Source organism: Patagioenas fasciata, chromosome 1 (assembly GCF_037038585.1).
Source record: "Patagioenas fasciata isolate bPatFas1 chromosome 1, bPatFas1.hap1, whole genome shotgun sequence".
Lineage (NCBI taxonomy): Eukaryota > Metazoa > Chordata > Aves > Columbiformes > Columbidae > Patagioenas > Patagioenas fasciata.
In genome coordinates this window covers 74761834-74776682 of record NC_092520.1, presented here as the reverse complement: position 1 = coordinate 74776682, position 14849 = coordinate 74761834, and the positions used below count along the sequence as shown (strand labels likewise).

The following is a 14849-nucleotide window of genomic DNA, read 5'->3' as shown; positions in this document are numbered from 1 at the left end:
AGCAGATGATTGGGTGAAAACTCCAGCAAACCTTTAAAGCAACAGAAAGCAAGGGCTGCTCCTGGTCAGATCTCCTGCTGAGGATACAAATGTTCTTCTGTGTTCCTGAAACTCCATACAAGCTTTTCCATTTGCAGGCCCCTGTTCAGAATGAGGCCAAATATTCAGGAGAATCAGTCAGAGCAGGATTGGCTAATTCAGCCTCTCTGGTGTCATTGAGATGTACTGAGACATCAGCCACTACCAGGTTTTCAGGATTTGTATTCAAGTCACTTCCTTGAGTGGAAAAAATGTTGCTCCATTAAATTTGGTCCCAGAGAGTTGGAACCTGATGCAGGACTAATTTTGTGTATGGAAACATTAGATATGAATTTTTGCTCTGTTAATCCAGTTATATTTTAGAGTAACTAACTTGAGAATAACAAAAAATAAAACTTCATCACTAGGGATAAATCAGGTCGTTGGAGCTGAAGAAAGCACCCATGGTTACAGTGCTAAGTTTGGAACAGGAGACACTAATGTATGGAAATGAGAAAACTTCCCATGGAAATTAAAGGGATATAGTAGCTTTCACATGTGACAGAAATGCTGTATTTCCACTGAACTGTTATATTTATGCAAGAGTTGAGATTTTCATTCCAAATTAAGAATTCGTTACTGAAACATGCTTTTCTTAAGGAAAATTTTTAGAGTTTTATTTTGATAACAAGGCTCTGTTTGCTTTGGTTTATTTATTCTGTAAGGTCTTTAAAGAGTATCGTATATGAAGTATCTCAGGCAACTGTTTCATTCACCTCACTCAGGCAGAGTACTTTATCCACTTTAGGGCCCTGCATTTTAAGTGATAGAGGACAAACTAGACAGAAGATGGAAGAAGGTAAAAATGAGGAGAGTACATATAACCAGTGAGGGTGACTGGGAGACCTGAGTTTATATTTTCTGGAAAAGATAGGTCTAAAGAAGAAAAGTGAGGCCCCTTCCAATATATGACAGAGTGCTATAAAGAGGAAAGTGGTCAATAGTTCTCAGTGTCTGCTGAAGGAAAGGATGAGTAACTGGTTTCAAAACTAAATACTAGGAAAACTTTCTTGCTATAAAGACAGACGAGAGTCTGTCTGGGGAGGGACTGGAAATCCCCCACATTGTTATTTTTTGCAAGCATATTAGGCAAATTTCTGATGAGCTAGTGTATGTACATTGTTCTCACCACAAGGAAGAGGTAGACTAGATGACTGTCTGAAGAACCTGATGCATCCTTTTGATACAACCAGGAGGCCATGGTCATCCAACGCTTGTTGTGGAGACCAAGGATTAGAGATTTCCAAAACTGTGCATGGTAGAGTAAGAGTAAGGAGTAGATGATAGTGTTGGTCTCAAGCAGCAGCAGGTTACTTAGGTTTGTGGTGCTCCCTTGAACTAGTGGCTGGATTACAGATACACAGAGAAACATCTCTAAAAGCAGGAAGAAAGCCTGTCAATCCTAACTTCCACATCTTTGTCTTACCCCAGGATGTTCTCCCACCTATGGAGGCACTTGTCATTTTGATGATAAGAATGTAAAGATACCATATTCTACACGAGATATAATGCCTCCAACTTTTCTACTGTCTCTCGAAGTATGTATTCTCAGTGCGAGGCCCAAGAAGCTTGTCAGAAAGACAAACTAGGCAACAATATCAAACTAGTTCTAGTTAATCTTGTCTAAATATCAGTGAGATGGATTGCCAAACAATTTTCTAAAGGCTACTGCAAAAAAAATTGAGGCAAAACCGCAATTTGTATCTGTCTCCGCAAGCCCACCAGTTCTCAAGAATGTAAGATGATTAATCTCTTGGCCCTGTAACTAGGAAAGCAAGGCAGAGCTTTTGGGGTTCACTCTGCTAGTTATTGATGTGAAAGACCACACAGTAAGTTTCCAAAAAGAGCTTTGATTCCACCATCCTAGGCAGTTTGCTTCAGGTGAAGACTATGCACTGAGCTACTGCTGAGTTACAGTAGCTGTGGTGGTTTCATCGTCACTGCATTTCTGGAAATGTTAGTTATTACTGTGCAGTGAGCTTTGAGATACTGTGATTTTAAAGGACACTAGAGAAAATCAAATTCCGTAATATCTTTCAGTTATGAGCATTAGATATGTAAGCACTGGCTTTGCAGAAAGGGACATCTAGCGGCTGCAGAAAAAAACCCTTAATAAATATATTTTAAAATGTACAACATAGCCATTTGTGTGTGGCCTGCAGTCTTCAGTATTCCATACATCTTTATAGCTCTACTGCATCTTGTGTTTGGCATGGATCATTTTCTATGTTTTTGGCAAACAAAAGATCACCTTTGTGAGCCATACCTTTTTAGCATTATGTAGATCTTCATATGGTAGCTTTGGCAAATACAAAGCTACCCTCAAGCCATGCTTGATATGTCTCACTGCTGCACTTCCACATTCTCTATCACCTTTTCCAGGAGTCTGCTGCCTGCTGTTCCCTTCTGCCATTGCCTTCCCCAGTGGTACTGTACTTGGAGAGGTTGTCATTGTTATTGTCATGGTAAAATCTGCCTTCTTTTGAATGCCCATAGCATAAAAGTCAGCAGGAGGGGTGAATGAGATTTAGGGAAACACTAATCTAAGCACTCAGTCATGTATTACACAACAAAAGTTTTTTCCTTTCCCATCCATGTTTTGCTCCTTCTTACTAGTTGAGGATGAATTCCATGCATGTTTCTGTGAATAGCCTGACAGTTTAATCGGTACATTTGCATATGGGCAAACGGAGCTTTTTTCAAAGTTGCACAGTAATATGTTTCACCTTTATGCCATGCCAGCTTCAAATTGCATCCCAGGAGGATTGCAAATGTGCATAATCTGTGCAGTTGTCTAGGGTTTTTTTCTTTTCTTTTTTTCTGCCTTTTTTTTTGTTTTTAACTGGCAAATGCCTATTCATTGCCCATCTGGGTAAGAATGGCCTTTGCATTTTCACACCGATTCTTTCCTATAAGGTTTGTGAATACCCCTCCAATCAGAACTTTCTTCACAGAAAGGGAACAAAACCATTTTACAGGAGTTTCTCAGAATAAGTCCATTGGGATCTCTACATCATGTTTACTGGATAAAAAAAAACGGAGGGGGACGGCATTTTAACAAAGACCACTTGAATTTCACAGAAAGGTTCCCACTGTCTTGAATTTAAAAGAGTGGCAGGCCTGAGAAGAGCCTGAGACAGCAGTCTTTTTCCTGAGCCGGGCATTCTGTGCAGTGACAAGTAGGTGAGTGTGTGTGTAGCTGGGTCTTGCTAAGAGCTGACACACTTTCTGGCTTGTCCAAGGCTCTAATAGTCTTTGTCAGAATGTGGCATTTGCTTTAGCATCAAACCTGCATTGGCTAGTCCACCTTTTGTGGAGAACATCACTTTTGGACTTTCAGCTTGGAAGAGCTGACAGTAAGGGCAAGGGACAAGCACAAAACTTGGATCTGGACAGAGTTTCCTGCACAGAGGGAGAAGAGCTGCATAGGACAGTGGTCCAGTGGTCCAGAAGAAACATCCTAAAAACATGCATTAGCTTTTTTAACCATTTATTATGTGTTTCTTCCACCCACTCATCTCATTTTATCCTTAAGTAGTGAATTTTAGTTGCTTCTCAGTTGAAGAAGTGGTAGATGTTCTCATTTCACTTGAAGAAGAGAAGAAATGAGAGGATTTTTTAAGAAAAAAATGTGTTATACCAGTGGCAACCAAAGTGTACTCCGTGCCTTTTTCGAAGTGACTCATTTGACTTTCAGACTAGTTCCTATACCTCAAGGTACATGCTAGATCACTTCCCATGGGAAAGCTATTCACATCACTCTGCTAAAGGCACACAAACCTCTCTTCTTTAGCCTTAATTAACCACAGATTGCTGTTTTCATCATGTTAGCTATTGACCAAATACATTGTTGCTACACAACTCTCCTCACAGCCAGAACCTGAGAAAGGCTGCTGAAACTTAGACATGAATCTTGCACTTTCTCCTTTCTATACAGGATCTGTGGAGAATCAGAATCATAGAATAGTTTGAGATGGAAGGGACCTTCAAAGCTCTTCTAGTCCAATCCGCCTGCGATGAGCAGGGACATCTTCAACTAGATCAGGTCGCTCAGAGTCTAGACTTGGATGTCTCCAGAGATGGGGCATCTACCGCTTCTCTGGGCAACCTGTGCCAGTGTTTCACCACCCTCATTGTCAAAAATTTCTTCTTCACATCTAGCCTGAATCTCCCCTCCTTTGCTTTAAAACCATAAGCCCTTGCCCTATCATAACAGGCCCTGCTAAAAATAGCAGAATTCAATTTCCTCGGGACAACATCCGGTCTCTTGGTACACATCACACCTTTCTGGAAAGGAATTGGTACTGAGGATGCATTTTTCACAGTTCCACTCACAAAATTCATTTTATCTGCCACAGTGTATAGGAACAAAGTAGGTTTCTTTGCACAGACTCAAGTTGAGACCCATCCATAGCATCCCTGGTATGTGTGGAATATTCCACCCTGGGCATGTGCAAGGCAGTATATTTGGTTTATTGAGTTAGACTGCTGCATATTTCTTCTTGTTATCAAATACCTTATTTGACAAAGCAGAACATAAACTAGAGCTCATTCCCTTTTGCAGAAGCATATCTTAAAGGCATGTTTGTGAGAAAAGGGAACCCTAGGGTCAAACCACTTAGTCACCAATATTTATTGATGGAAAGATTTCTAGCACACTGATAGGCAACCGCTCAAAGGGAGATGCAGATAAATAGGTAGTTATACAATCACTTGCCATGGCCTACAGTAGGTCTTGAAAAGAGGTGTCATCTGTTTAGCATTAATTTTCCGCCCTTCTGTTTCCTCATCAGTACAAAGCTTTTACCAAACTCTCTTCCTTTCAGATCAAGGATCTGAAATGTCTTTTTATGTAAGTACATTTTGAATCCTGTGTGATCTGATATGTTGGGCAAGGGAGGTATCTGGAACTGCCCTGGAGGCCTCTGGAGAATGACTCTATCTAGAAGAAGAAGGGAATACATCTCTTCTGTACATTATTTTGTGTAATAATAGTTACAGTGGCCTTGAAGGAAGGTATCTCAGTTTCGAAGATGTTTTTCCAGTCCTATGGTCAGTCTCATCAGAGGAGGAAACTCAGCAGAACTTATAAACAAGACATATGTAACTCACAACTTCTATGATACTGTTAGTGGTTTTTCTCCTTATTTCTGCTATGTGAGCATCCCCCCAGTGCTCTAATCTTACATGGAAACTAGTACCCTTCTGATACTGTCTGGTTTACATCTGTTAGCATCAGACTTCAGGCAGCTTGGCCCCATCAGGATTTCCAGTTCCAGACCTTTATGCTTCCCTTTTATCATTCAGCTCCCTCAGAGAGTTGAAAACACACACACACACATACACACATAAACAAACCAACCTGTGTCCAGGGTGTTTTCTTTTAGAACCACCAGAACAGAGGGTGTGAGATGTCAAGAGTGGGTAAGTGAGGAGGAAAAGGCAGAGCATGGAAGGATGCCACATCTTCCTGCAAATTGCAGTGAGTGATGTTCTACTGCCTGTGTATGAGATGTAAAGCGCCCTTTAGGCTGGAGCAGAGAGACATTGCTGGGCTAAAAGACATGTATGAAACCCCTTTCAATGTCATTTATTTGCTCTATGTGCTTCTACTAAACAGGCAATGACAATAAGCTAGTGTAATTTACTCATGCTTCTCTACCAAATTTCACATTTGGATTCTCACACATTAACAAGTAGTTGTGGCGAGAGGGGTTGTAGCTTTGGTAGGAATATGCAAGATAAAATGCCTGTAATACTAGTGGTGATTATGCATTACTTTTCTGTGTACTTTTCTGGGAACTGAGGTGATGCATGTACTGCAAATGCTGAGAGAAAGGAATTATTAATAATGTTTTATTTGTTTACCTCTCAAACAGCAGTTGATTCTTCATAGTTAAAAGATGAACCGTAGTTTCTTCCCATCAAAATCTGAATAGATGAAAAATGAGTAAAGAATGGGGAAGGAAACAAAAAAGCATTAAAACTGAAGCAAGCAAGGTGGAGACAGGGAAAAGTGGACCAAGAGATCAAAAAGTTACTTTTTAGTCACCTGTAAAAGTTCATTTTGAAGGATATGTTGACTCTGTACCCGAATTGGTTAGGTGCTTTTCTAAACTGTTCTCTATTTAGGTTATTCACCCAAACTAAGACAAAGTCTTCCTTAGAGTAAATGTCTCTGTAATTTTCCAGTTCCTGTCAAGTAAATAACAGCAGGAGAACATTTGTTTTTATATGATGGCATTTTAGTGCCAGTCAGAACTCGGGATATGCTAAAAATGAAGGGGACAGCTCAGGTTAACTTTTTGCTTTGGGTTCTTAGAGAGGACTGTTTGTCACTATTGGGTAGCAAATGTTCTAAACCACAACCCCAGACAAAACTGTGCGTGGGATTTTAGGAACATTTACAGCCTAAATCTTGAACCAGATTTGGATTTTACAAAGTGACTGCCAGTTTTTTGATACAAGTAACTGTGCCATAAAACACAGGATCCAAATTAATTAAAATACCCATCTAGATAGAAATCACATTTTCATATAGATTCTTCGTGTTAGCAACTTGGTGCAAAGGGTCATTAAAGTAAGAATCTGATCTTTTCTGGCATAGGTCCACATCTGAACAGCCTAAAATCCAACTTTAATCCATGTGCTCAGTGTTTACAATTGGCTGGCTCTAGGCTTTTTAAAGCCAGATAAACTGTTAGGAAGTCCAAGGCCCAGGAATGTGGTTGGAATTTAGGCCAAGCTACACCTGTCTTTGCGTGCTCTTGTCCAAAAATTTAGGAATTGAGCTCCAGCAAATGAGTAGCAAATTTTACTTCTAGCCTTACAGAGATGGTACCTTCTTATTGGTGCCTTTGTATGTGATTTTTACAGTATAATCTGTTTGTTTACCACAGAGCAGACACCTTTGCCAATGCCCTGGCTGTGGGTCTGCAGAGGACAAGACTCAATCTGTTCTCTTGTGTTTTTTCTTTGTCACCTGCTTTGCTACAGGTAACATCAGTTGCAAGGGGATGACAGAGCGCATTCATAGCATCAACCTTCACAACTTCAGCAATTCTGTGCTCGAGACCCTCAACGAGCAGCGCAACCGTGGCCACTTCTGTGACGTGACGGTCCGCATCCACGGGAGCATGCTACGCGCCCACCGTTGTGTGCTGGCGGCTGGCAGCCCCTTCTTCCAGGACAAGCTGCTGCTGGGCTACAGCGACATCGAGATCCCCTCAGTCGTGTCAGTCCAGTCTGTGCAAAAGCTCATTGACTTCATGTACAGCGGGGTGCTGCGGGTCTCACAGTCAGAGGCCCTCCAAATCCTCACAGCTGCCAGCATCCTGCAGATCAAGACTGTGATTGATGAGTGCACAAGGATTGTCTCACAAAACGTGGGAGAGGTCTACCCGGTGATTCAGGATTCTGGCCAGGAGACACCCAGGGGAACACCTGAATCAGGCACTTCGGGGCAGAGCACTGACACAGAATCTGGCTACCTGCAGAGCCATTCACAGCACAGCGTGGACAGGATCTATTCAGCCCTCTATGCCTGTTCCATGCAAAATGGCAGCGGGGAGCGCTCCTTTTACAGTGGAGCTGTGGTCAGCCACCATGAAACAGCCCTGGGGCTCCCCAGGGACCATCACATGGAAGACCCCAGCTGGATCACCCGGATCCACGAACGGTCGCAACAGATGGAGCGGTACCTCTCCACCACTCCAGAGACCACACACTGCCGCAAGCAACCACGCCCTGTCCGAATTCAAACCCTGATGGGCAACATCCATATTAAGCAGGAGATGGAGGATGACTATGACTACTATGGCCAACAGAGGGTGCAGATCCTTGAGCGCAATGAGTCTGAGGAATGCACTGAGGACACTGACCAAGCAGAAGGCACTGAGAGTGAGCCCAAAGGGGAGAGTTTTGACTCGGGAGTCAGCTCCTCCATTGGCACTGAGCCAGATTCTGTGGAGCAGCAATTTATGGCTGGTCTGGGCCGGGATGGGCAGCAAGAACCTTCTCAAGCAGATCAAAACGATGTCCCCGCTGATGGCACTCAGCCACAGCAGCAGCAGCAGCATGTAGATGCCAACGCTTCCTCGCCAGAGAGAAGCAATGACGTTGAAATGGACAGCAAAGTGCTCGCAGTCAATAACAGCACCGAAAAGGGGGCTTTGCAGCCTTCTGTCAATACAACTGTTGCCCAACCATTGCCAACCACACAGATCTACTTACGCCAGACAGAAACCCTCACCAGCAATCTGAGGATGCCACTGACTCTGACCAGCAACACTCAGGTCATTGGCACAGCTGGCAACACCTACCTGCCTGCCCTTTTCACCACACAGTCTGCTGGCAGTGGCCCTAAGCCTTTTCTCTTCAGCCTGCCCCAGCCTTTAGCTGGCCAACAGACACAGTTTGTGACAGTGTCCCAGCCTGGCCTGTCAACCTTTACTGCCCAGCTGCCAGCCCCACAGCCCTTGGCCCCATCTGCGGGCCACAGCACAGCAGGTGGGCAAGGCGAGAAAAAGCCTTACGAGTGCACTCTCTGTAACAAGACTTTCACCGCCAAACAGAACTACGTCAAGCACATGTTTGTACATACAGGTAAGAGTACGTCCCTTTGGCTTGTACATGAAGTCCTTGACAAACATGGACTTAGATTCTGTTTCCCAACCTGCCGGCCCCCAGCACAAGCAGGAGGGAGAAGTTATTCAGAGAACTGGTATCACTGAACACTTTCCGGGTTTACTGCGTTGAAGTTGAGCCCCTGCAGACACATATAGGTCCTCTATAGGGACCTAACTGTTCATGGTGCAGGAGAAAAAATCATTTTACTTGGACTAAAATGTGTCCTGCACCCATCCAAGGAAATTATAAGCACTTCTTGTCCCTTGCAAGGTGACCAGGCAACATTAAGTAGAAGTAGCGTAAGGAAACTGTAATAAGGCATTAAAGGAAAACAATGTCTACTAAGAAAAGGCTTTTCTCTGTAAGTTTTACAGCTATGGAGGTTCATGCTCAACTGATGATGATTGGTATGAGCTCAGGGAAAGTTCATTCGTGGTGGAGCTGCAGCAGTAGGTCCAGGCCTGGGTGTTACACACACTGCCGTACATTTTCTAAATCTCACATGTTCCTATAAGAAAGTAAATTTGGAGTTTTTTTCAGGAAGTTTTTCTGTACTTCACCCAGACTGATTGCTGTAATCCCCTATTTCTTGTTAAGTCAGATGTTTCACTAGCTGTGAGTACAGAAACATGGGGCTCTATGAGAAGAATTTAAAATAATATATGTAGAACACATCAGCACCCTTTTTGTTTAAAAAATGTAACTGCTGTTGTACATGGTCTTTTGAGATGATGTAGGTAGCCATATTTACAACTGAGCCAGAACTGCCTTTTCTAACTTTATAAAGATTTAAGACTTCAAAGCAAGGAGGTGTATGTGTCTTACATGGGCAACCTATCCTGGGTTCAGGACTGAATTTTGCTTGCTTTAGCCCTTGGCTCAGTCTGATGTTGGAGAGAAGTTCTAGTTTAGAGAAAGAGTAAATATTTCTCTCACTAAGCAGTGGTTTTATTAATGTCAGATCATAAAATAAAACTGGGTTTGTGATACGTGGAGCAGGATCTGGAGAAGTTGCCCAGGGTACGGGAGGAATGTAAGTCATTCCTTCCCATTGTATCCAATGAATTCCTCTTCCGTGTGCATATGTAAAATTTTAACTTCCATTTATCTCTAATTATCACTTAAATGAAAAATTCCACTAGGCATCTCATGCAGACATGTACAAATACGTATACAAAAAGGTCAAATTCTCAGGACTGGTACAAAATGTATGATAGCAAGGATCAAGGATCCTGAATGCTAAGATTACCTCTTGTATCTGTTGGTGTTCTCCATCTTTCTGTCATGGATGATTACCTATAATACTATGTAGATAGTATTGTATTGTTCAGAAAATTATCCCTTTCAGAACACAGTCAGATGTATCTGCCTGCATCCTTTTTCTAAAAGCTAGAAAGGCTTTTTCACAAATGTCTTCACTGAGATTAGGTACTTTATTTCCCTTAGCCCCAACTGTGCACTGCATTTGGTATTTGGAATCCGATAAAGAATAATATTGGAAGACCTGACCTAAATATTCCTAGCTACTACACATGAAGTCAACCAAGGATGTTGATAGGCATCTCCAATCATGAATTAATATTTTATTTTTGTGGGTCTGAGAATGCCTCAAAATAATGAGCTTCAGTGACAAGCAGAGAATTGTGTAGATACATGATTTCCAAGTTCATTTAGGAGCTAACTGGCTGCGGGAGTATCTGGGAGAATAATTGCATCTTAACCAACAGGGGGCAGGGCTTCAGAAAATCCTTCTGAAAATAACTTTTATAAGTACAGCCTGAGAGAAAGTATGACTATCTTGTCTAGCGCTGGACAGAATAATTATGAAAACTAAGAGGAGACAGCTGTTCCCACTGTCAGCATGATTTTCCTGTTACAAGCAGACAAGTGAAGTGGCTTTGGAGAAGATCCATGGAGAAAGAAAAAGGTCTGGGAGATAGAAATGTTTGAATTAGTCTTGCTGTTTGGAGGGCTCACAAAAGAAGCCATGGAGGAGTCTGATCATGAACAAGAATTCAAGAACCTGAAGGACTCCTAGTCTCTGCACATTTTTGTGCTTCCAAAAACTGCCCTCTAGCATAGCTTCCCATGCAATGAAAGCACCACAACTTAGGTGGACACAAACATACTAGAAATGGATATTTTTCCATGTTCCCTGCACAACTGCCTTTAGTGTATCCCAGAGTGCTGTTCTCTGAGACGTGCAGTGTTGTGGAAGTACAGTGCTAGAATGCATGCAGGGTCCATGCACTTTATAAGCCATCATTGCCTTCTTTTACGTATGTTGTGATTAATACTTGATAACTGTCCCACATTGCTGTCTAAAACCAGCCAAATATGAAATAAAGAACTAAAAGCGGGAACACGCACATTTAATTCACTAAGCAATGTTTTCTCTGACTTCAAGATGAAGAGTCGTGGGAATAAAGAATCTGCCGTGCTTACTTAGGAAGCACATACATTTGCATACAAAAAAAGAAAACCTAAAAACTTTTGAGATTCTTAGGAGAGAAAAAATCCCAGGAAGGTTTTGAAGCTAAGATTAGAAAGTCAGAACCCAGTGTATCTTAGAAACATGCGCATGCAAAAATTAGGGTATTTTCATGGCATAGCCGTAACAGGGCTTAGAGCAGAGGAAACTGACTTATTACAAACTCTGGGACATATATTGCCTAAGGCAAAAATGAGTACTGTAAATAAAACCAGTCTCCTATAAGTTAATCAGACATTATTGTAACTGACACACTATCATTTTCCATATAACACGTGTCAAGCATATTGGTCCGTCTACATTCAACATACTACTGTGTTCAGCAAAGCCAGCAGGAAAGCAAAGACTTAATGTGTTTTGACCAAGTGTCTTTCACCAACTAGGGACATACTCATCATTGGTGCAAGGAAGAGCAGTGTGTGGACTTCATTGACAGTTGTTACCTTCATACGTACAAACTGTGAAATAAAAAGAAACAGAGACTCAGGGGAGATAAAAAGTAGGTCCTTCCCATCCAATCCGTATTAATTATCTCCTCTTAAAACTGAATATAAGCAGCATGTTCCAATCTCACTATAGAAAGGGTAAATTCAATATTAACACAGGCATGTGATAGTCCCTGAAAATTGACTCTTCAGGATCTAAAACAGTGCCAGACAGATCGTAAAAAGGAGGAAGCAGGATGTCTGTGGAAAAAAGGAAATAAAAGGATCTCCGCTAGAGGGGAAATTGCAGAATGACCAAAGGAAAATAATTTTTCAGTCAGTGAAACACAGGATCATTTTGATTATTACAGAGCTCTGGTACCATCTCCCTGACAGCTTTGGGGATGATGAATTACTACACCTGAAATATACCGCAAGTGATTCAGAAAACAAATTAAAAAGCAGCTTTTGGTGGGGCGTTCAGGGTGTTGGGTATTGTCTACATTATCAATACAGTGACATATCATGAAATTGTTGCCTGATAAATGAACCATGAGGCCGTGGTGTGTCCCAGAAGAAGTCTGAGCATGAGGAGGAATTAAGAGTCGTCTGGACAAACTGATTGCATGTGCTCAGCTAAACTATGTTTTTTCAGTTTGTCCTTGTAGTCACTGGTTTGTCTGGATATGATCACTTACACAAGTTGCCAGAATCAGTTTTACAAGAACCCTGGGTACCCAAGGCAATGTGGTAGATGACAGAAGTATTTCATATCTCTGGTGTACCTGATAAGGTTTTTTATTTAATTGGCAGTCAAATCCTTTAAATTTCTTGTCTGTTACACCAGAAGTTTATCTATTAGACTGCCCTTTGCATGGTGCTGGCTGGCCAAGGCAGTTCTGTGTATCGGGGTGCCCTCTTGAGTTTCTCTTATCCACCAAGCTTCACCTATGAGATTTGACCAGAAAAAGGGACAACAAATGTAAATCTTTTATAGAGAGCTGGATTCTTTTGGTAGTCTCTTATGTTTCTCTTCTGAGAAAGTCAAAGCAATTTGACAAAAACAAGTGTGTTACAGGTCAGCCATCTAGTAGTCACCAGCTTTATCCATGCCTTTATAGTGTGCAGATAGGGAGATGGAGGCACTGAAAGGTAAAGTAACATAAGACCTGTCTAGAAATGAGTGCAAGGGGTAAGGCAGGAGGATGAAGAGGAGAAGTGATGTCACTGAAGCCGGAGGTAAAACACGGTAAACTTTTAATCTAGTCCTGTCTTTGTCAGTGACGTGTGCTATGTGAAAGTGAAGAAATCATCTGAGCTCCTTTTTACTGTATGTGGAATGGGAATACCTACAGCCCCTTTGCAAAGCATTTTAAAACCTCTGGTCACAAAAGATTTTGGATATCGAAGCATGCTTATTGACTGAATTACTTTTTCCTAACCAGAGCACCTCTCCAAAGACCTCTGTGAGACTTACCATTAATTTATTGCAAAGAGTCATAAAGAGCTGGTTTAATTGTATGATTTTTTTTTTTTTTTTTTTTGTCTTTTTCTTTCTTTCTCTCTCTCTCTCATTGGCAATGGGCAGGTGAGAAACCCCACCAATGCAGCATCTGTTGGCGCTCCTTCTCGTTGAAGGATTACCTAATCAAACACATGGTGACGCACACTGGCGTGAGGGCCTACCAGTGCAGCATCTGCAACAAGCGCTTCACCCAGAAGAGCTCCCTGAATGTGCACATGCGCCTCCACCGCGGGGAGAAGTCCTACGAGTGCTACATCTGCAAGAAGAAGTTCTCCCACAAGACCCTGCTGGAGAGGCATGTGGCTCTGCACAGTGCCACCAACGGCACGCCTGGAGCCACCGGCACCGGCGCCAGGGCCGTCCCTGCCGGGGTGGTGGCCTGCACGGAGGGGACCACGTACGTCTGCTCTGTCTGTCCAGCTAAGTTTGACCAAATCGAGCATTTCAACGACCACATGAGGATGCATGTGTCAGACGGATAAGTAGAATCTCTCTCTCTTTGTTATGAACAAAAAAAAAATAGAAACAACAAAAAAAGCTATGGCACTAGAATTTAAGAAATGATTTTTGTTTCATTTTTACCTTTATTTTCCTCCTTTTTTTGGGTTCGTTTCATTTTGTTGTTTTTGTACTACATGAAGAACTGTTTTTTGCCTGCTGGTACATTACATTTCCGGAGGCTGGGTGAATAAGAATTTTCCTAACCTCCCTCGGATGGTGGCCTTAAGGCCAGGTAGTGCTTCATGAGCTCCACTGGTTGGATCTCTAGCTACTGGCCTCTAAATACAACCCTTCTTTACTACAAAAAAACAAACAAACAAACAAACAAAAAAAAACACAAAAAAAAAAAATCAAAAAAACAGACAGAAAAAATAAAAAAAAATTCTCACTTGTGAAGAGCACTACAAAAAAAAAAAAAGAAACAAAGCGAAATATATTACAAATCTACAAGGCCTACTGTCGTTATAAGTACACCGCTCGCAGTGTTTCAATGGACATAATTCACAATGCTGACCGCTTTTGGACTTCACAGTATCCAGTTAGAACTGTGGAATATTTTGCTTCTGGTTGAGCAGCAACCAGAGGAAACAAGGCCCTGCTGGTTTCCACCACGTGTCTGCTTTCTCACACGCACGGCCATCCACAAACACACGAAAGGGCTGAGGGAAGCGCGAGGCAGTGTGGCTTGGATAGTGTGGAGTCCCTGCAGGGTGAGGAAAAAGAATCAGAGGTTCCTCACCTGGATTCTGCTCCATCCCATGCTCTCTGGTGCACCCTCCCCGCTGCTTTTCCCATACAACCACCACCACCACCTTAAAGCAGAAACCAAGAAGATTCAAACAACGAGCTACGGTGGCTTTTTTGTAATTTATTCAGTGTCTTCGCTGAGCCCAGGGCCTCAGCACAATCAAGAGGGACTTTCACAGAAGGCAAAGAGAAACACAGAGGAAAATCAAAGATATCAGAGGTTGCAACCTATGGATCTAGGTACAAGAGAAGGGTTAGTTCCCACAATCTTTGCAAAAAAAAAAAAGTTGCATCAGGATTTATTCTTGTGGAAGAAAGAGGAATAGAGGGTGGGTGGGGAGGGGAATAATTAAAAAAAAGAGTTCTTGGGACTTTTTTAATTCAAAATTTTATAGAGGGGCAAAAGTGACGTTTACCAGATAGAATGCTGATTTTTTTAATATATTTACAACAG

General features: G+C 42.1%; 1 protein-coding gene across 6 annotated transcripts in view; it reads left to right on the top strand.

Annotated features, from left to right (window-relative positions):
* ZBTB20 (zinc finger and BTB domain containing 20) overlaps nt 1–14009 on the top strand; it is a 490245-nt gene extending 476236 nt beyond the window's left edge. For all 6 annotated transcript variants that reach the window (XM_071809214.1, XM_065849469.2, XM_071809203.1 and 3 more), the window contains 2 exons: nt 7075–8682; nt 13211–14009. In XM_071809214.1, coding sequence (XP_071665315.1) covers nt 7095–8682; nt 13211–13629 — 2007 coding nt within the window. In that variant the 5' untranslated portion in view covers nt 7075–7094 and the 3' untranslated portion in view covers nt 13630–14009. The remainder of the gene's footprint in view (nt 1–7074; nt 8683–13210) is intronic.
* Nucleotides 14010–14849: the final 840 nt, after the last annotated feature.